The sequence below is a fragment of the Cebus imitator genome, unplaced genomic scaffold (genome assembly GCF_001604975.1).
Source record: "Cebus imitator isolate Cc_AM_T3 unplaced genomic scaffold, Cebus_imitator-1.0 Scaffold310, whole genome shotgun sequence".
Classification (NCBI taxonomy): domain Eukaryota; kingdom Metazoa; phylum Chordata; class Mammalia; order Primates; family Cebidae; genus Cebus; species Cebus imitator.
Genome location: NW_016107625.1, coordinates 1,752,745 through 1,775,444, shown reverse-complemented (window position 1 = coordinate 1,775,444; position 22,700 = coordinate 1,752,745). Strand labels below are relative to the sequence as shown.

Genomic DNA, 22,700 nt, shown 5'->3' with positions numbered 1-22,700 from the left:
ATTATACTTCAAGTTCTAGGGTACATGTGCAGATCATGCAGGATTGTTACATAGGTATACACATGCCATGGTGGTTTGCTGCAACCATCCCCCATCATCTACATTAGGTATTTCCCCTAATGTTATCCCTCCCCAGTCCCCTCATCCCCTGTTATCCCTCCCCTAACCCCTTCACCCCCACAACAGGCTCTGGTGTGTGATGAGAGGAACATGTGAAATGACATGATTGGAATACAGTCAGTGAGGAAAAATAAATAAGAACAAAAGAGGAGAGTGGAGACTGTTAAAAAAAAGATTTAAGAAATGCAGTGGATCGCAATGTGTGAGTGAACTTGGATCCTGATTCAAACAAACCATTTTAAGAAGCTGATGAAACAGAGAAATTTGAATATTTGATATGAAAAAGCATTCATATTTTTAAACTGTGAAAATGGTATGATTATGATAAACAGCCTTTGTATCTTAGAGAGTCATACTGAGGTTTAGTTATAGGATATGCTTTCAAGTGCAGTCACATGTCACTTAGTGACAAGGATATATTCTGAGAAATGTGTCATTAGGTGATTTCATGGGTGTGCAAACATTACATGAAGTTGGAAAGATGGTGCAGTCAGATTGCTTCATGCAGGGTGGCCACAGGTTTGCCCACTTCATGTCTCTATGTCACATTTTGGTGATTCTCACAGTATTTCATACTTTGCATTATTATTGTATCTGTTGTGGTGATCTGTGATCAGTGATCTTTGATGTTACTTTTGTGATTGTTTTGGAGTTGTATGAACTGCACCCATTTAAGTTGGTGAACTTAATTGATCAGTGTTGTGTGTGTTCTCATTGCTCCATTGAACAGCTGTTCCCCGTCTCTGTCCCTCTTCTCAAGTGTCTTATTCCCTGAGACACAACAATATTGAAATCAGGCTAATTAATAACCCCACAATGCCCTCTGTCTAAGTGAAGAGAACAGTTGCCTGTCTCTCACTTTAAATAGAAAACTAGAAATGATTAAGCTTAGTGAGGAAGGAATGTGGAAAGTTGAGATAGGCTGAAAGCTAGGCCTCTTGTGGCGAGCAACCAAGTTGTGAATGTAAAGGAAATGTTCTTAAAGGAAGTTTAAAGTGCTATACCAGTCAACACACAAATGGTAAGAAAGTAAAACAGCCTTTTGCTAACAGAAAGTTTGAATGTTCTGGACAGAAGATCAGATCAGCCACAAAGTTCCCTTCAGCCAAACCTTTCAGAGCAAGACCCTAACTCTCTTCAATTCTATGAAGGCTAAGAGAAGTAAGGAAGCTGCAGAAGGAACATTGGAAACTAGCAGAGGTTAACTCATAAGGTTTAAGGAAAGAAGCTGTCTCAGTAACATAAAGGTGCAAGCAGTTGCTGATATAGAAGCTGCAGCAGGTTATCCAGAAGATCTAGCTCAGATCACTGATAAAGGTGTCTACACTCAACAACAGACTTTCAATGGAGATGAAACAGCCTTCTGTTGGCAAAAGATACCATGTAGGATTTTCATAGCTACAGAGAAGTCAGCGCCTGGCTGCAGTGCTTCAAAGGCCAGGCTGACTGCCTTGTTAGGGGCTAATGCAGGCGGTGACTTTAAATTGAAGCCAGTGCTTATTTACACTTCTGAAAATCCTGAAGCCTTAAGAATTCTGCTAAGTCTGCTCTGTGCTCTAGAAACGGAATAACAAAGTCTGGATGACAGCCTGTCTGTTACAGCATGATTTACTGAGTATTTTAAGCCCTCTGTTGAGGCCTACTGCTCAAAAACAAACAAACAAACAAACACCAACCAAACAAAAAAACAACAGCAAAGATTCCTTTCAAAAAGTATTACTGCTCATTGACAATATGCCTGGTCAGCCAAGAGTTCTGATAGAGAGGTACAAGGAAATGAATGCTGTTTTCATGCCTGTTAACATACAGTATCCATTCTGAAGCCCATGGATCAAGGAGTAATTTCATGCCTGCTGTAAATTCAAGTCTTACTATTCAAGAAGTGTGTTTTGTAAGGCTAGAGCTGCAATTGATAGTGATTCCTTTGATGGATCTGGGCAAAGCAAATTGAAAACATTCTGGAAAGGGTTCACCATCGTAGATGCCATTAGAACATTCATGATTCATGGGAGGTCAAAATGTCATCATTAATAGGAGTTCGAAGAAGTTTATTCCAACTTTTATGGATGACTTTGAGGAGCTCAGGATGTTAGTGGAGGAAGTCACTGTATATGTGGTGGAAATAGCAAGAGAATTAGAAGTGGGGCCTGAAGACATGACTGAATTTTTGCAATCTCATGATAAAACTTGAACAGAAGAGGAGTTGCTTCTTAGCGATGAGCAAAGAAAAGTGGTTTCTTGAGATGGAAGCTACTCCTGGTGAAGATTCTGTGAACATTGTTAAAATGACCACAAAGGATTTAGAATATTTCATAAACTTAGTTGATAAAGCAGCAACAGGATTGGAGAGGATTGACTCCAACTTTGAAAGATGTTCTAATTTGGGTAAAATGCTATCAAGCGACATCTTATGCTACAAAGAAATCTTTTGTGAAAGGAGAAGTTTATTGATGCAGCAAACTTCATTTTTGACTTATTTTAAGAAATTGCTATAGCCACCCCAGTATTCAGCAAACACCACCCTGATCAGTCAGTAGCCATCACCATTGAGGTAAGACCCTCCACCAGCAAAAAAATAATGACTTGCTGAAAGCTGAGATGATCAGTAGCATTAAGATATTTTAAAATTAAGTAGTGTGCTTTATTTTAGACATAATGCTGTTGCATTCTTAATAGATTACAATATAGTGTAAACAAAACATTTATATGCACTGGTAAACCAGAAAATTTATGTGGCTTGCTTCGTTGTGGTGGTCTGGAATAGAACCTGCAGTATCTCTAAGGTATTGCCGTATGATCTTATGGGACCACTGTTGGACATGGTGGTCTGTTGTTATTGACTGAAATGTCTCATGCATCACATGACTAATACAGTAGCAGAGGGAATAGTGGCTGTATATGGAGGAGGAGGTATAAATGAAACAAAATTGGTCAAATGTTGCTAATTGTTGAACTGGGTGGAGCATATATGGCATTTAATGCCTACTATAAATTCCTACTATAAAATTTCACTAGAAATATAAATTTCTACTATGAATAAATACATGGAATTTTATTCCTAGTATTAATGAAGTAGGCTTTTCCTAGTACATTATAGTTCTTTCTACCTCTATACATGCTTGAAAGTTTCTTAAATAAAAGTTAAAAAAAATAATGCCAAGACCAGGCTCTGTAAGCATATGAGAATATGCTTTAATGCAGTAAACTGCACAACATCCCCACAGTTAGATTTGTAGGTGTTCTTACTTTTGTTAAAAGGATTCAGGAGTTGTGTTCCGTATGTTTATAGCATTAACACCCTTGTGAAGATCAGCAAAAGTGCAGGAGCCATGTTGAAACCACATGCACCAAAACTCATTCCAGCTCTGCTAGAGTCCTTAAGTGTATTGGAGCCCCAAGTTCTCAATTATTTGAGCCTCCGGGCAACAGAGCAAGAAAAGGTGAGTTGATAGCACAGGCATGTTGGTAAGTATCATGAGGAAAGAGCCCTGTTGTTGTACTGAGGTTCATTTGAATGATACTTTCACTACTCTATAAGAAGTCACCCCCTCCAACCACATGCCGTGCCTTACTATTTCTTGGAGAGAGGTTGTCAGCTCAAACACTATTTTGTGAATTGGATGAAAACTGACACTTCCATCTAAAAAATGAATTAAGATTTGTTTAACATAGTTTTTTGTACATTTCAATTTTTGTAGAAGTTGGATCTATACCTTCACAGCCCTTCCATGGACTCCCCTGCCCTATAAGCAAAGAGTATTGCATGTAAATTTTGGCATATCTCAAAGTTGTTCTGCTTTTTAGGTATAATGTAGTCACCTAGTCTCTGATGAGAGTCATTTTTTAAAAACTTCAGATGAAACATATTTGTTGTGAAAAATTAATGCAGAATGATAGAAAGTATAATCCCATAGAAGGTCTTCCCATCACCATTGTATCATTCCCTGAGGAGTACCTGCTGTCAAAAGTGTCCTGTGCCTTCTCTAAAATTCCTTTTTAGTCATAGGCTACCAAACCAAACAAACATACAAATTTAAAAATAGTATCAGACTGTGAAGGTTGTTTTGTGATTTGCTTTTTACATTTACAGTATATCATGTCTATATATACACTTACTCGTTGTAATGTATACATAGTATTTTACAGTGAGATGATTTTGAATTTTTGATGGAGAGGTTTTGCAACATCAGAGTTTTTAAGTGTTCTTTTTTCTCCATACCTTTGGCTCTGTTGAATAATGTATATCCGATAACAAGAATCTTATTTTTCTAACTTGCACTTTCTTTTCCTAACATTGTCCTTTGCTTTTTCATATTGTGTTAGTTGTTTGTATTTCTTCTGTGATTGTGTTTATATTCCATGCCTATTTTTCTATTTGACTGTTTTTTTTTCAATTTATATTTTAAAATTAGAACTATTAACCCCCTGTCATATATAACATTTCTTCTCTGTTCAGTTTGATCTTTAACTTGCCTAAACTTCTCTAATAACTTGCTCTTTTTACCCCTTGCCTCTAATATTGCTGTTTCTTCTTCATTCATTATTTTTTCCTCTTTCAACAGTAGACTTGCCCCTTCCTGGGTGCCCATAGGATGTTTATTAAGAGTTGAGAATTTGGAAACAAATTCTAGTCTAAACTTTGCAGCTCTAGGCAAGTCACTTGTGTATGCCTTACTTTTCTCCTTTATCATATCTGGATAGTGTGAACCTCTCCTTCAGCGTAGTTGTTGGATTAAAATACCTTTGTAGATACGAAGATTGATTACGAAGTTAAAGAACTACACATAGAACATTTTCTACTGTTTTTCAATTTTAAAAACCTTAGAAATTAGTCAGTTCCTTTATTTAGGGGATGGAGAACCTCAGGCTCAAGAAGGCTGTATGACTTGCCCAGAGCCATACTATGCTAACTTTTTAACTATTATCTGAATTTCTCACCTGTAGTGAGGTGCTATTTCTCCTGTAAATTGTTGAGTATAGGTCAAAGGAAATTAGGGTTAGACTTATGTTTGCCTTTGTTATAGCTACAGATTATTTTTTTAAAGTTCTTTAGTTTGGAAGTGAAAGTCTTTTATGGGTGTTTGTGTGGATTATTCCTGATTAACTGAATGTGCAGAGTGACTTGAATTTCTGTTCTTCAGGCTGCGATGGATAGTGCTCGGCTCAGTGCTGCCAAATCCTCTCCAATGATGGAAACAATCAACATGGTGAGTGTCTAAATAATAACGAGAGGGTTTGTTTGCTTACTTGAAAATGTAATTCTTCAAAGCCTCCAGGCTACATTAAATGAAATAGAGACGTATGGGATGAGTCAAGCAGCTGTTGTGACTCCAGTTTTTTCTTAGTATAGTTCTCTTTTCTCCTCTGTTACTAAGTGGAATAAATAATTTTCCAAATACGAGAATCAGTTAGTTCAAATTTGTGTTACAAGGGACAACAACATATTAAGAACTCTCTATAAATTTACATCTGTAGTCTTTTGATCTGCCTATTTAGAAAGGTTCAGAGTTGTGCCTCTGTGTAATAGTTATCTTTGGGAGGAACTAGAAAGGTTATAATCTGGAAGTATTTAATGAGTAGGTAACATAATCGTAGGTGAAGAGATTGGGCAATGCTGATATGTTTTAATCATAGGAAGGAATTTGCAGTAAAGAGCTGGTTGGCACTCTGAGGTTCTGATTTCTTTCTTTCTTTCTTTCTTTCTTTCTTTCTTTCTTTAAGTTAAATACAGTTTATTTAAAAAAAAAAAAACCCATTCACAAAATGTAATTTGAGCTGCAGAACAGCTCATGTTAACTGCATGGAAGTGATAATGAAGTACAGTGGCTCAGATAAAGGACGTTCCTTTCTGCCATGAACTTGGACAGATGGGTTCTGACTTCTTTCTTTTGTTTTTTTTGAGATGGAGTCTTGCTCTGGGAGCCTCACTCTGTCTCCAGGCTGGAGTGCAGTGGTGTGATCTTGGCTAGCTGCAGCCTCTTCCTCCCGGGTTCAAGTGATTCTCCTGCCTCAGTCTCCTGAGTAGCTGGGACTACAGGCTCGCGTTACCACGCCCAGCTAATTTTTGTATTTTTTAGTAGAGACGGGGTTTCACTGTGTTGGCCAGGATGGTCTTGATCTCTTGACCTTGTGATCTGCCTGCCTCGGCCTCCCAAAATGCTGGGATTACAGGTGTGAGCCACCACCCCTGGCCCTGAAGTTCTGGTTTCTAAAGTTCCTGGAGTGTTGGTAAAGTTACTCTGCTATGCATTCCCTGCAGTGGTTAGTCAGCTATGATTGTAAACTACTGGAAATTAATTTGCTAAGCAGATCTGTATCTTTAGCAGGACTCTGAAGGTATAGATCCAACCCCTAAGAAAATTGAAATGTACCAAAAACTATGATAAATTAGACAAAAGAAGTAGCTATTTTTTAGTGCCCGCTGGGGGACTATTACCAAAATTTGGTCTAAGAATGTTATATCTTAGTTGGATTATTGGGGGGAAATAAAAATTTAAAGAAATAGGAACAGTTAGTGAATACCATTTAGATATATTCATTAGTAATAGAAAACATGTTATTGCATTTTCAAAAACAAAGGCCAGCAATTTATAGGAAAAATCATCTAAGAAATTTACTTACGTATTACAGGAGTTTGGTAGGGTAGGCCCACTGAAGAGATCAATTTTTAGTTTGGGTTTTTATGCTAAACATGGATTGATAAAGGGGAAGTAGGCCCAGAAGGATTTTTATTCTTGGGTAATCATTATTTATTTTCTTTTTTAGCAAATTGATGTTTTTAATTTTTATGGTCTGTTTTTAGTGTTGAACCACTGATGAATAATTTTTTCTGTTTGTAGTACAATGGTGGTTTTGATATTGAAATCAGAGCAGAATCAAACAGTGATTTTTCAACTTCATGTCAAATCCAGTGGGCACATGTTTGACAAGGGCAGTTTTTAATTAAAGATGTGGTCCTGACTTAATTATTTGCCAAGGCTTACCTTTATATTTATTCTTTTTCAAAAGTGCCTGCAGTATCTTGATGTGTCGGTCCTGGGCGAGCTAGTTCCTAGGTTGTGTGAACTGATCAGAAGTGGTGTAGGTCTTGGAACTAAGGTAGGTGTACTTTTCTCAAGAGTAAGTGTGTATCTTCATTAGTTTTGGCCGTAAAGATATAACAGCCATCATGTTTGAAATTTATGTTTTACCATAAAAGCTAATATTATTGTATACTAACCATTTTGTTTTTGTGGTTGCACTGATAACTGAAAACATGTAACTGGTTCAAGAAATAAAACATGTAACTGTTCAGTAAGTATTGTGTTAACTTATTTAGTGGAATCATTTCTGTTCTCTGGTTGCCATGCACATGACTCTGGGTTGTCATTCATTAGCAGTTCATGGAAATGCACACTCAGTTATTAGGGCCTGGATTGTTTTAGGTGGCAGTTGCATTTTTCACAGAGGGATCAGCATGTTTGAATAGAAAAATGTCCTAGTTTTCAAGATGTTTGAAGGATCAGACACCACCACCCTTTTAACAACAAATTAATAACTAACATTTTTTCTTATGACAAAATTAACACTTTTTCTGGTATTTTAAAATTTTAGCATTTATATATCAGGAGAAAGTTAAAATAAAAATTGTCTAGAATTTTGCCATGCAGAGATAACTGCTGTTAATGTTTGGGAGTGTTCCCTTCCAGTCTTTTTTCTGCACATGTATCTGCAGTGTCCTCTTCTAATGGCCATATGATACTCCATTGTATGGATGTAACATAATTTATTTTACTTCATCAAAGAACATCTGACTTATTTTCAGTTTTTGAAAAAATATTAAAGCATATCTGAAGGCATTTGGTTAAATTTCTAGAAATAGAAATGTTAGCACAATGATGAACAAGATGATGTATTTTGCTTTTCCAGAAGACAAGCAATTTTCTTTCTTTTTCACAATGTCTGACATCACCCATCTTTCACTTGGAGGTTTAGAAAAACATCTCTGCATTGCTAGTTTAAGAGTTCTATATTGAATCCTGGAGGGGGTATTAGGCTTCATGTATTTTATATCTTTAAGTTTTTGGCACCTAAGTCAATGGTTTGGTGGGTAGAACATTGTGACCATCAGTTTTAGACCTTTGCTTTTGTAACCCTATAGGGCGGCTGTGCCAGTGTCATTGTGTCATTAACTACTCAGTGTCCTCAGGACCTAACACCTTACTCAGGTGAGTTTGTCAAATGATGTGTGGTGATATTTTTGCATGGCCTTGTCTTGTGTGATAGGGTTTTAAAAAGGGAAAAATAATTATTCAGACCTGCTTGTGATGCTGTGTGCTTTTACTCCCCTCAGTCCCCTGATCCCCTCATTTCTTTGTCTACATGAGGTGGAGGGTTTATCAGGTTTAGCAATTTTTCACTGTTCATAAACATTTGATTATTTTTTAGTGGTATAAGGAGGAAAAAGTATCCTCTATTCCATAGGACTTACTTACCATTGATAGCTGATTTTACATCAGCATTTTTCTCTTCTTAGATTAGCTTCTGCACAGGACTAATGTTCTTTGTATACCTGGCTTTCATTTTTGCAACATTTTCCACGATATTCTAGACACAGTTTAATTTTAACTTATATCAGGTGAAAGGAAGCAAATGGATATATAAATATAATGTTCAGAGATCTAAACTATGGAGTAAATCAGATGTTAATTACACAGTTAGGTTTGTTTGGGTTCTGGGAACAGAGTGGAACATTTGGTAAACCAAGTATCAGATTTTCTTCTCTTTATTTCTGGTAGGTAAACTTATGAGTGCTTTGCTTAGTGGCCTGACAGATCGGAACAGTGTGATTCAGAAGTCCTGTGCGTTTGCCATGGGCCATTTAGTTCGGGTGAGTTAAATTTCTTGCTTAGTTAAATAAAACTTTTTGAGTTAATAAACTTAAATAAAACAGTTATAAAGAAATACCTAGGTTTGTTTCTTTTTCAGACCTCACGGGATAGCAGCACTGAAAAACTCCTGCAGAAGCTCAGTGGCTGGTATATGGAGAAAGAAGGTACTTTTTTTTTTTTCTATTTTATGTCTTTAAGTTTAGATGTTAACAGCCCAGTGGAACAGTACAGAGTGGGACTTACACTCCATGATTTTATGTGCTTTGCTAGAAACATTTGTTTCTTTTCTTTTTCTTTTTTTTTTTTTTGAGACAGTGTCTGGCTCTGTTGCCAAGGCTGGAGTGCAACAGTGCTATTTCGGCTCACTGCATCCTCAGCCTCCTGGGCTCAAGTGATTCTTGTTCCTCAGCCTCCTGAGTAGCTGAGACTACAGGCACGTGCCACCACACCCGGCTAATCTTTGTATTTTTTTGTAGAGTTGGGGTTTCACCATGTTGCCCAGGCTGGTCTCAAACTCCTGGGCTCAAGCTATCTGCCCATCTTGGCCTCTCAAAGTGCTGGGATTACAGCTGTGAGCCACCATACCCAGCCTTCTGGAAACATTTCTAATTGATTTTACCTGTTTGCTTTTTGTTTTGCTATTACAGGAGTTGAACAATAGCCTGTTTATGTCAGTTACCCTTAAAAACAATAAATATAAAGATTTTGGTTTCTCCTTTTCAGAACCTATCTACAAGACCTCTTGTGCTTTGACTATTCATGCTATTGGACGATACAGCCCTGATGTATTAAAGAATCATGCAAAAGAAGTCCTGCCTCTGGCATTTTTAGGCATGCATGAAATTGCTGATGATGAGAAATCCGAAAAAGAAGAATGTAACTTATGGACTGAAGTGTGGCAGGAAAATGTACCTGGTTAGTAGTGGTGCCTGAGTTAAACCTGCTTTTTAGGAATCACAGCTATATCACAATAAATGTCTATGCATTTACTTGCATTCCTTATTCATAAACTCCTCTAAAGTTACTTTCCCAGAACCTTAACAACATGCATTCCATTTAGTTTTAACTTCATCCAAATTGCTGAGTTCTAAAGGTTGGCACTCAGGATTTTTGTCTTTACTCATTCATCACTGCCCACATGAGAGAATATAAACTCTCTGAGCAAGGAGATCTTTACATTTTTAATTGAGAGTGTGAATTTATGTGGCCTTAGAGTATTATTTTTCAGTCATTTTCTAAATGTGTTTTTCACCTTGTCACGTATTAATGGATGATGCCCATTTGTGTGATAACCTCTTGTGGGCACTGAAGTTCAAAGTTCTACTACTGTGAGAATAAGCCATACCACCAACACACTTTCTCTCCCTTTGAGAGAGTGATGTATTTTAACAGTTGAGAATCATGCTTTTAGACTACTGGTACTGACATTTTTTCAGACTTAGAAAAATCAGTTAATTTTTCTTGTCACTTAAAGGTTGTTCAATTTTCCTTTTTATAACCCAGGTTCTTTTGGTGGCATTCGATTATACCTGCAGGAGTTGATTACTATTACCCAGAAGGCTTTACAGTCTCAATCCTGGAAAATGAAAGCCCAGGGTGCAGTTGCCATGGCATCAATTGCAAAACAAACTAGCTCTCTAGTACCTCCATATCTGGGAATGATACTTACTGCATTGCTGCAGGGCCTGGCTGGAAGAACATGGGCAGGAAAGGTAAAGGAACCATTCATGCCCAGTTAAAGGAATTCTGACTTCATCTTTCATTTTCCTTAATAAGAATCTGATTATGTGTAACTTCTGTTGGATTATTTTTGTGAACCAGATTTCCTAGGCAGTGGGAAGCTTTGGGTAAACCTTGCCTGATTAACTGGTATTTCCTCTCAAACTGTAACCTACGTGGCCTTGTATAATGGACAAGTAATACTGGAGATAAAGACATTTTTCATATTCAACCTTCCAAGTTATATATTAAACCAACTTGTCCTCATTTTGTACCTGTTGACCTCATGAACAGATCAGAATTGGGCACACGTGAAATACAGTAGCAAGGTGGACTGCTTCTAAACCTGGGGCTGAAGATGCCCATCTCTGGGACCTGTGAATTAGTAACAGTTATTTTTTTACACAAGCTCTATAGTAGGATTCTTACAGTGAACACTCAGTGGGAAACATGAGATTGTGGCAGCATAATGATCTTTATGTTGTCAATAGTGGCTCATGCAGCACTGAAGTAGTACTGGACGGGGAGTTAGACAACATTCTCATGCTCTGGTTGACACTGTTGTCTGTGAGACCTTGGTCAAATCAGCTGTTTAGGCTTCTATGAAATGGGGAGGAAGATAATTATCCTGCGTCCATGGTTTGGAGTAAAACTTGGTGAATGTGCTTAAAATTATGCATTAAAGATATGGTGACTTGTTAATTTTTGTTGTCATAAGAATTCCTAAGGTAATTTTAATCATAGTGTAGAGAGTATAAATGACATGTTTGGGCCTAATTGTATTCATCTTTCAACCCCATAGGAAGAGCTATTGAAAGCCATTGCCTGTGTGGTGACAGCTTGCAGGTAAATGTCCTTTCAGTGAAGATACCATTTCTTAAACTGAACCTGAAAGCTGCAGCATTTATTAACTTCTGATGCTTTTGTGGATCCTGTAGCGCAGAGCTGGAGAAGTCTGTGCCCAATCAACCTAGCACAAATGAAATTCTTCAAGCTGTTCTGAAGGAATGTAGCAAAGAGAATATCAAATACAAGATTGTAGCAATCAGCTGTGCAGCTGATGTCTTGAAGGCCACCAAAGAAGACAGATTCCAGGAGTTTTCTGACATTGTCATACCTCTCATCAAGAAGGTAATACGGCCTGTATCCTCAGTTCTGGTTTATACTTTAAAAAGTTAAAAAATTGTTTTCCCCTGTGACCTAATTATTAGGATTAGTTTAGCTGCAAGTAGCAGAGAAATTCCAAAATATGGCCTTCAACAAGATAGACGTTTGTTTCTCACATAGCATTGGGAGCATCACAAAGCATTCAGGTATTCTGGCTCTTTACAGCTCCCAGCTCTGCCATTTCTAGGGTGTGATCATTGGCCTCATGGTCCACAGTCTGTTTGTGTTCCAGGCAGGAATGCAGAAGAGGTGAAGCAAGGATGAAGGATCACAGTGGACATGCCAGTTCTCTCTTGAGGAGAGTTTCAGGGCACTGCTAGACAGCACTTTCACTTACATCCATCCCGTTGGTCAGTACTTAGCCACACCTGGCAGCAGACTGAGTCTTCATTCTGGGTGTCCATTTGCCTTCCATGGGAGAAGGGGAGGGTGGATTTGGTAGTGAATGAACAGTTTCTGTCAGAATCAGCTTTTCCTTGCAAGCATGTACAGAAGCCACCCCAGCCATCCTAAAGACAAGAAGTTCAGTGTGCCATGTGAATTGCCTCTGCCACATAGTGGAGGATTTGGGTCAAAAAATGACTCAGGTTTCGTGTGGAAAATGGAATACTCATTTTTTAAATTTGGGCACTGTTCCCTCTGAAAAAGGAGTGTAGTTTACCTATTTATTTGTGAAACGTGAAATATTTTAAGTAACATTCTTATTTCTTATTGCTGCTAATTTGCAGTTGTTTTCTTTCAGTAATAAGGCTATTTAAATAATTTCCATTACAAACATAGTAATGGGATATGGTTTTGGGAGACTTGTGTTTTAAGTTGGTTACGTCACCAGCGAGCCAGACCAGTTGGTTCTCTTAGCCTCTGTTTCCCTATCTATTAAGAAAAGAGTTTGGATTTAGATCATTACTGAGTTTCTTCCATCTTTAATATCTGATTCTAACATAAATCTTCTTATATTATGCTCAAAAGACTACATATGGAGTATTTTTTAGCTTTTGTTTACAGATTCCTGTAAAGTATTTCTTGAATTTATTAGAAGTACAGTATTCTGGTTATAAATTCTTATTGTAAACAGGGAAGCTTATGGTAGAGAATTTACCGTTAACTCTTGGTTAACGTCTCCTGCTCTGGTACCCTGATAGCTTTAATAGTATACCTGTAACTTTGAAGAAGAAAATATTAAATTTTCTTTTCTTTTCTTTGATATATCCTAGAACTCACTTGAAAGCAGTGGAGTCCGGACAACCAAAAATGAAGATGAGAATGAGAAGGAAAAGGAGCTCCAGCTGGAATATCTGCTGGGTGCCTTTGAAAGCCTGGGCAAAGCCTGGCCCCGAAACGCAGAGACCCAACGTAAGCACCAGAAACCACATTTGAAGAAGTGCTGTAACCAGAGGTTACTTAATGAGAGCAAAGATTTTCTGTATGACAAGTTATAGTTATTGTTTCTTATCGAGCCTGATTGATTAGTAATGAGAATTATCCAGTGGAAATTTTATGTCTACATGAGCATGTCATCTCACTGGTCATTGTACCATTGCAGCTAGGGCTGATGTAAGAAAGTGTCACAGACTGGGTGGCTTAGCAGAAATTTATTCTCTCACAATTCTGGAGGATAGAAGTCTGAGATCAAGGTGACAGCAGGGTTCGTTTCTTTGAGACCGCTCTCCTTGGCTTGGGAATGGCTGTCTTCTACTTGTGTCTTCACGTGGTCTTTGGTGTCTCTGTCCTATTACCTCTTCCTATAAGGACACGAGACACACTGGATTAGGGCCCAACTCATATGACCTCTTTAAAGGCCCTACATTCTGAGGTACTGGGGGATAGAATTTCAACATAGAATTTTGGGGGCGCAGTTCCACCTGTAATAACCATGATACATTTTATGCAGCTAGTTTGATAGATAGAAGAGTTCTGCTCGTCTTCTTGATGATCATAGCTCTATTCTGAGTAATCCACAAAGTTAATTAATGGGGTTTCTTTGTCCTAAAATGAATGGCCTTGTTACCAAGTGTTCAGTAAGCAGGCAAAATCCCTGTTTCAGTGAAAAACTCATTACTATTTGGACAATTTTCAGAACTGGATGTGTATTTCCCAAAGATTAAACAGTAAACCTTTATTATTGGATTAGGTGGCAGTTAGTTTGGAGTCCTCTGACAGGGCCTTAACCTTGGGATGATGCTACCCTCTACACTTGATCTTAGCCAAAAGGCCAAGAAGTGATGATGCTACCTGTTAAGTTTGCTGTGTGTTGGGTCCTACAGTGCATCCCACTGAAGATCTTAGTATTCTTTGTTTGAGACAGGGTCTTGCTCTGTTGCCCAAACTGGAGTGCAGTCCTTGCAGCCTTTACCTCCTGGGCTCAAGTGATCTTCCTGCCTCAGCCTCCCAAATATTTGAGTCTACAGGTGTGTGCCACACCGCCCACCTAATTTTTTTTTTTAAAGAGGTGAAGTCTTGCTATGTTGCCCAGGTTAGTCTCAAACTCTTGGGCTCAAGTGATCCTCCCACTTTTTGGCCTCCCTCCCAAAGTGCTGGGGTTATAGGTATGAGCCTCCATGCCCAGTGACAATACTATTGAATGTTATAAAAGGTATTGTTGATTATTTGTGATTGGCTATGTCTAGAGTCAGAGTTAAGGTTCTCTTTGAGCCCTGCCATCCTTTGTGTGAACTTACATATTTGCTGTGTTTATAGGAAGGGTTTCTCAGAAGATACAAATTTGTAAGTGGTCTTATTTCTTAATATTATGTTATAGACTGCAGTGGAAGTCCACTAATATGACACCATAGAGACTATTAACTCTTCTTTGATAGGTAGAGAAAATTAAAGTAGGGAATTATATGAGAAACATGATACAAACATAAAGCAGTTTATTTTAATATAAGACATGGAAATGTGCATTTATTGAGAACCAAGGACTTTTCTTTAAGAACTAATTGTTACCCATTGGCTTCTCATATATATTTACAATTTCTGGGCTTTGTTTCTTAAAAACAGAGAAAGTTCAAGCTCTTAAGAGGCAATCCTAGTGCAGAATTCTAGATTTTTTATTTCCTCCCCCCATCTTTACATTTGTTTGAACCCTACTAAATCCTACAGTAATTAAAAATAACTTTTTTGTTGAGTTTTCTGCTGATTCATCAGTTGGCATAATATTAATTATATAATTATAATAACAGTTGCGGTTGGCATAACAGGTTTACGATAAAGCACTGTTGACTCTTGGTAAACCTGCAAATTGCAGAAACTTGTGAGCATCTAGAGAGGAGTGCCTGGCCTCCAGAGTTCTCCTGTCTTTGGCTGTCATTCCCGGAGTTTTGAGGGGCAAAGGGAGTATGATTAAAATGCTTTCTCGGTTCCCTGGGGGATCATATGCCTTGAAAGTGAATATTTGTGAAAAATTATATTGCACCTTTGTGGGGACAGTTTCTGATCAAGGAAATTTGTTTGGGGATTGAGTGCAAAGTCATGCTGAAGTTTTGGGGGGAGTTTCAGTGGCTTTAATTAAAGGTATTTATTGTTTTATTTCTCTTTCTCCTGCTTTTCTCTTCCTTATCCTCCCTGCCTTCCCTCTTTCTGTGTGCCTCTCCCTTTCTCTTGCTCTCTCTGTCTGTCCCTCATGTATACTATCTCGCTCTTTTATACTCTTCTGTGCTCTATCCCACCTTGTTTTTTTTTCCCCAGGTTGTTATCGTCAGGAGCTGTGCAAATTGATGTGTGAACGGCTAAAACTCAGCACGTGGAAAGTGCAGCTAGGAGTGCTGCAATCAATGAATGCCTTTTTTCAGGGGTAAATTGCTTCACGGTTCAGTTCTGAATTTTGTTCCCCCCCTGCAGCATTTTCTATATAATTGATGGAATTTTTATACATTTAAAAACTAGTAGCTAAAATGACAATCATACATACAAATAGAAATTGTGACAGGAAAGTTTTAGACTGTTTCTTAATAATTAGCATTTATACCTTGCTTTCTGATTTGTATAGGTTAATGCTTTTGGAAGAAGAACATGCAGATCCTGAGGCTTTGACTGAAATTCTGCTTGAAACTTGTAAATCAATCACATATTCTTTAGGTGAGTGTAGTAAACTAAACTGATAAGGGAGTCCTAATTTTATAGTTAAGGAGCTGAGCTTCAAATATTTCTTATCTTCTCCTAGGAACTAAATTTCTGAAACAACTACTGGACTCTGCTACTTAATATACTCCATGTGTACCCCTTAACTGGAACATTTAAATCTGGAACTATAACAGGATTTTAGCATCCAGTTTAGAAAAACCTTCATCAAGTATTTTTACAAAATTGTTATTTGAAAGTAAATTCAAACTTACAGAACAGTTGCAACAACAGTATATATAATACTCTGCAGTATGTATACACTTTACCCTGTATCATCTGTTAACATTTGTGCCATTTGCTTTGTCATTTGGACTTCTATATACATGTTTTTCTCCTGAACCATTTGAAAGTATTTTCTTATATCAGGCCCCTTGTTCCTCAATTATTTAGTGTGCCACAGTACAGTGATCAACTTTAGGTAGTAAACATGGATGCAGTTTTTTAAAGCAAATGTTTAGTTCATATTCTGGTTTGTTCACTTGATTTGGTAATGTTCTTTTATTTTTATTTTTTTTTTGAGACAGAGTCTCGCTGTGTCACTCCGGCTGGAGTGCACTGGCGTGATCTTGGCGTACTGCAACCTCCACCTCGCAGGTTCAAGCAGTCCTCCTGCCTCAGTCTCCCGAGTAGCGGGGATTACAAGTGTCCACTATCACGGCCTGCTAATTTTTTTATTTTTTTTTAGAGATAGGGTTTCACCATGTTGGCCAGGCTGGTCTCGAACTCCTGAACTCAAGTGAGCCACCCGCCTTGGCCTCCCAAAGTGCTGGGGATATAGGCATGAGCCACCACACCCAGCCAGTAATGTTCTTTATAGGATTTTTTTTTCCTCCCCTCCATTAGGGAATCCAGTCCAGGATGATGATGATGATGATGATGATTGAGATAGGGTCTTGCTCTGTCACCCAGGCCAGAGTTCAGTGGCGCCATCTTGGCTCACTGCAACCTGTGCCTCCCAGGTTTAAGTGATTCTCCTGCCTCAGCTTCCCAATTTTTGTATTTTTAGTAGAGACAGGATTTCACCACGTTGGCCAGGCTGGTCTCGAACTCATGACCTCAAGTGATCTGCCGGTCTTGGCCTCCAGTTCAGGATTATTTATTGAATTTTGTTGTCATATCTTTTTAGTTTCCTTTAATCTGGAATACTTCCTCAGCTTTTCTTTATCTTATGACATTGACAAGTTTGAAGAATAAAGTCCCCTGGACTTCCCTTTCTGAAGAAAAAAAAAAAAAACAGAATGTTTCTCATCTAGTGTTTGCCTGATGTTTTCTCATGATTAGATCCAGGTTATGAATTCCCAGTTGGGATAATTACATAAGTGATGTGTCCGTCTCACAATAAGAGGCACACAGTGTCCATCTGTCATCATTGTGATGTGAATTTTGATTACCTGGTCAAGGTATTATCAGTTTTCTCTACTGGATAGTTACTGTATTTTCCTTTTGTGACTAATAAGTAGCCTGTGGGAACAGACCTTAAGATCATTCAAATAATGTTCCTCTTCTTTAAAATTTCTTGTCTAGATTTAGCATATTTATCTGTTCCTGGCATTGATTCATAGATTCCTTCCCCCTTCAAATGGTTTATAATTTATTTTTCCAAATCTAATTTGTTACTCAAATTGTCCCAGATTTGGCCAGTGGAAGCCTTTTTAAGCTGACTCCTGTGTCCTTTGACAGATCACCGTCATTCCTTGTAGCACTTCTGTGCTTTGTAGCATAACAAGATGATACAGGTTCATCTCATGTCTACCCTGCTTTGGGCTTGGTTGTGTGTTGATTTTTTTGGTAGACAGTTTCACTGTGAACCAGATGCCATGTCAAAGAGTGGATGCCAAGGAAGCATGTTTCAGTTGCCATTGCTGGCGGTAACATGCTTTTACAGATAAAGAATTGGCAGCCAACAGACTTACCTTTGCTGGGTGCCAGGTGTCCCTGATCAGCCTAAATACTGGGTCATATAATGTTCTTTGGTAAAATGAGGAGGGTCATGCAGACCTAAGGATTGTTCTTATGTGTGATGCGAAGATGATTTTGTATTTGAGATATTGTTTTTTGATCTCCCACTTCTAAAATGGATCTTTTAAATATTGCCATTTGTTGTGGTGATTGGTATATTTGGCTGGCAGGATTTTGTTTTCCCAAAGTAAAGACTGGACATTAGCACATTTCAAGTATTTGTTGATAATTAGCAAAGGGAAGCTTCCTTTAAAAAACAAACAAACAAACAAAAAACCAAATATTTTTGGTTTTTCTACAGTTGTAATTTCTGGCCATCTTTCTTTCAGTAGGACAGATTTAATCTTGGAGGTTGTGTTTTTCAGGCATGCCATATGAACTGTTGATTTTTCTTTTTAGAAAATAAGACCTACTCATCTGTGAGAACAGAAGCTTTATCTGTGATAGAATTGCTACTTAAAAAACTTGAAGGTAAGTTCTTGATAGTTCTGATTGGAGGACCACAAAGCCATGGGGCATGTGCTTTAGAATTTTTTTGTTTCATTTTTGCTTATACTATAAGCATATGCTCTGAAATGCAAATCAGTATGTATGCCCATGCAAGAAGAATGGACAAAGCCAAAAGTATTAAATTTTACTAAATATTTAAGCTGAGTACTCTTTAAATTTATATATTTTTAATATGCTATTAAGCTATAGTTAAAGTAAAAACGTTTTTGTTTTCATCATGAATCATGATTTAATCTTGGTTAATTACAGGAAGTAGTTGGCAGTGGCATGTGTACATGCAAATAAGCAGAATGACACACTGAAAAGTGGAGTTGGAAAAGCATTTTAACAGTTACCTACCTGAGCCATCAACTCTGATAGTAACAATTTTCTTAATCTTCTCCTCCCCCAACCCCTTTTTCTTTTGATTGTCTATCAGGGGGTTGAGGCGGGGGGAAACTGTTAGCATTTTCTCCAGTGGTGTATCTGTTACGGATTTCAAAAGGAGGACCCTCTTCTTGTCTCTGTCTCTCAAATTGTTTTAACTTCATGGGTTAAGAATGTAGAAGATGGAACCATTTTCCCTGTAACCTTGTGTGTTTGCTCTTTTCTACTTTTATGTCTGGTCTTAGCAATTTAAACACCTTTCTTAGACCTCCGTTAAACAGAACTTTTAGACCCAGTAACACTAAACATCTCCCAACCCCTTTTTTCCTTGTTGAGATAAAAGAGCTAGGCACTTAGTCATATTACCAAATTCTGAGTTTGGCAGATAGGTGCTAATATAGTCCAGATGAGGAAAATGAGGCTGAAGGCAAGCTAAACTTGCTTGAAGCCACATTGCTAGAAACTGGCAGAACCTTGTAAATAAGATTTACGATTTGATAGACTTTTATTTTCTAAAAATTTCAGTGTGTATATATTCTCAGGTGCTTTCCTTAAAGAAAAGGGAGACACTCATCTACTTAATCTGACCTTGCAATTATGAAATTTCTTACTTTTTTTTTTTTTTTTTTTTTTACCTGACCATATCTTTTTTTGTTTGTTTGTTTGAGATGGAGTTTCGCTCTTGTTACCCAGGCTGGAGTGCAATGGCGCGATCTCGGCTCACCGCAACCTCCGCCTCCTGGGTTCAGGCAATTCTCCTGCCTCAGCCTCCCGAGTAGCTGGGACTACAGGCACGTGCCACCATGCCCAGCTAATTTTTTTTGTATTTTTAGTAGAGACGGGGCTGACCATATCTTATGAAGTGGCCTTGCAATGGTGTTGTTGAAATGACTTTTTTGCTACTGTGTGCCTTGCCTTGATAATTCCTTCTTCCCACTATGCTTCAGTGTAGTTGTTTCTCTTTCTCCCACTGATACCCTGGGAAGGAGAGGAAACTCCCTGATGTGCCTCTAGGCTGTTGTCAAGAATTAGGTTTCAAGATACCTGTCGGAACTTACAATGATTATGTACTCATTTGTTATCAAGAGGTTGCTTTGTATTTATTTGGGGGTTAGGATATGTTTAATTTTTTTTCTTGCTTGTTGCATAAGGATTCTTTGGGGTTTTTTCTTTTAGTTAGTTTTTTTTTTTTTTTTTTTTTTCATGCAGAATCTAAACAGTGGGAATGTTTGACATCTGAATGCAGAGTGCTCCTAATTGAGTCTTTAGCTACTATGGAGCCAGACAGCAGACCTGAACTACGGGAGAAAGCTGCGTTACTGAAGAAAACACTTGAACATCTGGAATAAATTAGAAGGGGAAGAAACAAACAAGTGCCATGTTCGTTGGGGGTTGAAATGGTGGTGTTCTTTGAAAAACCAAGTGGGGAAGAGTAAAGATTAATCTGTAGCATGCATCATTCCTTGGCTGAAATAAAAAGAAAAAGCCTTAAATTTTGTTCCTTATTAGCTTTATTTTACGTTATGTTTTTAAAGTATCTGGGCTGAGGGAGCTTAATGGAACCTTGGATGTTTGAGGGGTGGTTGTAAAGGAGACTGGCAGAAATAGTTATTAAAAGAGTTCAAGCTGTTATTAAAGGAGTTAATAGACAAAGTTGTGGAGCAAGCTGGATAAAAATCTTAGAGCTGCATTCAAATTAGTTATTTCAGGGAGGGCCCTGTAAGTAACTTATTTTAACCTCCCTCTTACACACCTGAAGAAAAGGAAGCTGTGTCCTCTCAGAGGCTTTCTGAGGCCTGTGCCAAAGTCAGAACCCTGGTGTTTAATGTCTCCGGCCCTGGATACTTTATTTTACAGCCATCTGCCAAATCAGTGCTAACCCTGGCCTAACCAAGAAACTTCCAAGATGAGGTACCTTTAGGGTGGCACACAACAGTCCTTGTGCCAGAACTAAAGTGACCCTTACCATTGAGTTCCTGAAAGTCAGAAGCCAAACATTGTCTTGTCATGCTGGTTGATTGGAGAAAATGACTGTATAGCATCTTTACAAAAGGAGAGGACAGTTTTGGTCTCCATAGGATAATTCCAATCATCTTCCTTTTATAGGCAGATAAAGTAGATTAGGCCAAGATTACACTTTCTGTCTGTGTCTGTGGTTGCGTATTTTGCAAAAACAAAAACAAAATCGCAGACTGCCTTGGTTTAGACCATTTATAATCTCAGAACTGTAATGACAACTTAAAATTTCTGTTCACTTTTATGCTACCAGTATGACTTTATAGGGGAGAAGGAAAGCCTTTTAATTAGCCACTTGGAAATTACTCTTTTAAAAAATGCCTTTTCTCAAAATAATGAGATAAAATGATACCACTCCAAGTAAATCATTGCCGCTAGGGGTTTTCCTCCTTCCTTCTGTTGCCCATGCCCCTGCCTAAAAGTGAAAAAAGTAAAACCTAAGTGCTTATGGTAAACCGAGAACTCTGTAGCTTACCTTGGATTCCATAGCAGAAGAGTGGTTACATTCAATACTGATCCTTATTGGCATTAACACCAGGAATCTCCATGTTTATTACTTTTTGTGGAAGCTCCATGTTTATTATTTTTGGTGGTCTCCATTGACCGATGTATTTCAAACTTTTTTGACTGCAAGTCATAATAAAAATAACTTTTTACATCATGACCCAGAACATGTGTTTGTGTGTATGTATTTGCGCATGCCTGAATATAAAATCTTTAAAACATTTCATGAAATAATACATACTTAACTTTGTGATACCTTTTAATTCCTGCCCCCGGCCCCCTGATTTAATGCTCTTCAGACCCTCTAAATTCATTGCTTGACTCACAACTGGGTTGCTACTCACAGTTTAAAAAACACTGCCATAGATAGCACTTAGACTTGGCTGAATATGCTGCATTTGGGGATTGTTTCTGATTGAAAAGGGAGTTTACAAATACAGATTTAAGTGTTTATTTCAAAAACATCCTCTTTGCTGATACTGAAATGTGAGTTTTAGTAGCATCATGAATTTTAAGGAGTCTTTCATGGATTTTCATTTGAGAATGGCTTTTGCTTGGGGAAAAATCAACTTCGGATGTTTTTTAGAAAGCTTATGGCCTTTTTTAGGATGTGGTGTTTTTCATATCAGTATTTTCCCCTCCACCAAGTACTCTCTGACTTTCATTTGTGGTACCCAGGATATTCTTCCTCGGCAAGAATGCAATGCAGGTTGGGTGTTTTCAGAAAGTAGGACTGTAAGGGCAAGAATTATACTCTCTGTCTATATCAAATGTTAACACTTTGTCAAATGCTGTGTTTTTTAACCTTTTTGTTTTTTAATATTGGGAATTTCCCTTGGTGCTGAGTGGCGCTGAGACACCTGAACCTTTGTGCTTAGGGCTGTTGAATTCCTGTACATTGGTTTAGCTTTCTAAGCACATTTCTAATTTGTACACTTAATGCCTTCATCTTGACCAGTAATCATTCATACAGCTAGTAATGCTAAATCATTGTCTCCCAATGGTGTGCATGTGTGTGTATATTTATTTAAAAGAGTTAATAACAGAGCTTGTAATTGTGGAATGTTAACACTGGCGAACAAATGGCAAAAGGACTCATTCATGTTTATATCATCGGCCTTTGTTTTCCAGAGCTCCCTAAAACAGATTTTGATTCTTTTCTCCCTAGAAATAGTCAGTGCTGCCTGTCATACAAGCAACTGATTGGTAGGTTCTACTACTGAATTCCTTATTCCTGGAATTGGTGCACTAGATATATCGTCTCAAATGTACTGATAAGTGAAAAGGAGATACTCAAAGCGTGGCAAGTTGAAAATCAGAATCATGAAAGTAGCATATAATTGTTAT

At 37.9% G+C, this 22,700-nt stretch overlaps 1 protein-coding gene and 1 pseudogene across 1 annotated transcript in view; one reads left to right on the top strand and one right to left on the bottom strand.

Annotated features, from left to right (window-relative positions):
• ECPAS (Ecm29 proteasome adaptor and scaffold) overlaps positions 1-21,510 on the top strand; it is a 63,383-nt gene extending 41,873 nt beyond the window's left edge. The window contains exons 26-40 of the mRNA XM_017503409.2: positions 3,410-3,560; positions 5,262-5,327; positions 7,129-7,218; positions 8,261-8,327; positions 8,898-8,989; positions 9,088-9,154; positions 9,714-9,905; positions 10,494-10,702; positions 11,512-11,555; positions 11,648-11,840; positions 13,091-13,229; positions 15,564-15,669; positions 15,865-15,953; positions 18,357-18,428; positions 20,043-21,510. Of these exons, the coding sequence (XP_017358898.2) occupies positions 3,410-3,560; positions 5,262-5,327; positions 7,129-7,218; positions 8,261-8,327; positions 8,898-8,989; positions 9,088-9,154; positions 9,714-9,905; positions 10,494-10,702; positions 11,512-11,555; positions 11,648-11,840; positions 13,091-13,229; positions 15,564-15,669; positions 15,865-15,953; positions 18,357-18,428; positions 20,043-20,182 (1,717 nt within the window). The 3' untranslated portion in view covers positions 20,183-21,510. The remainder of the gene's footprint in view (positions 1-3,409; positions 3,561-5,261; positions 5,328-7,128; positions 7,219-8,260; positions 8,328-8,897; positions 8,990-9,087; positions 9,155-9,713; positions 9,906-10,493; positions 10,703-11,511; positions 11,556-11,647; positions 11,841-13,090; positions 13,230-15,563; positions 15,670-15,864; positions 15,954-18,356; positions 18,429-20,042) is intronic.
• On the bottom strand, positions 13,886-14,100 carry LOC119467614 (annotated as a pseudogene).
• Positions 21,511-22,700: the final 1,190 nt, after the last annotated feature.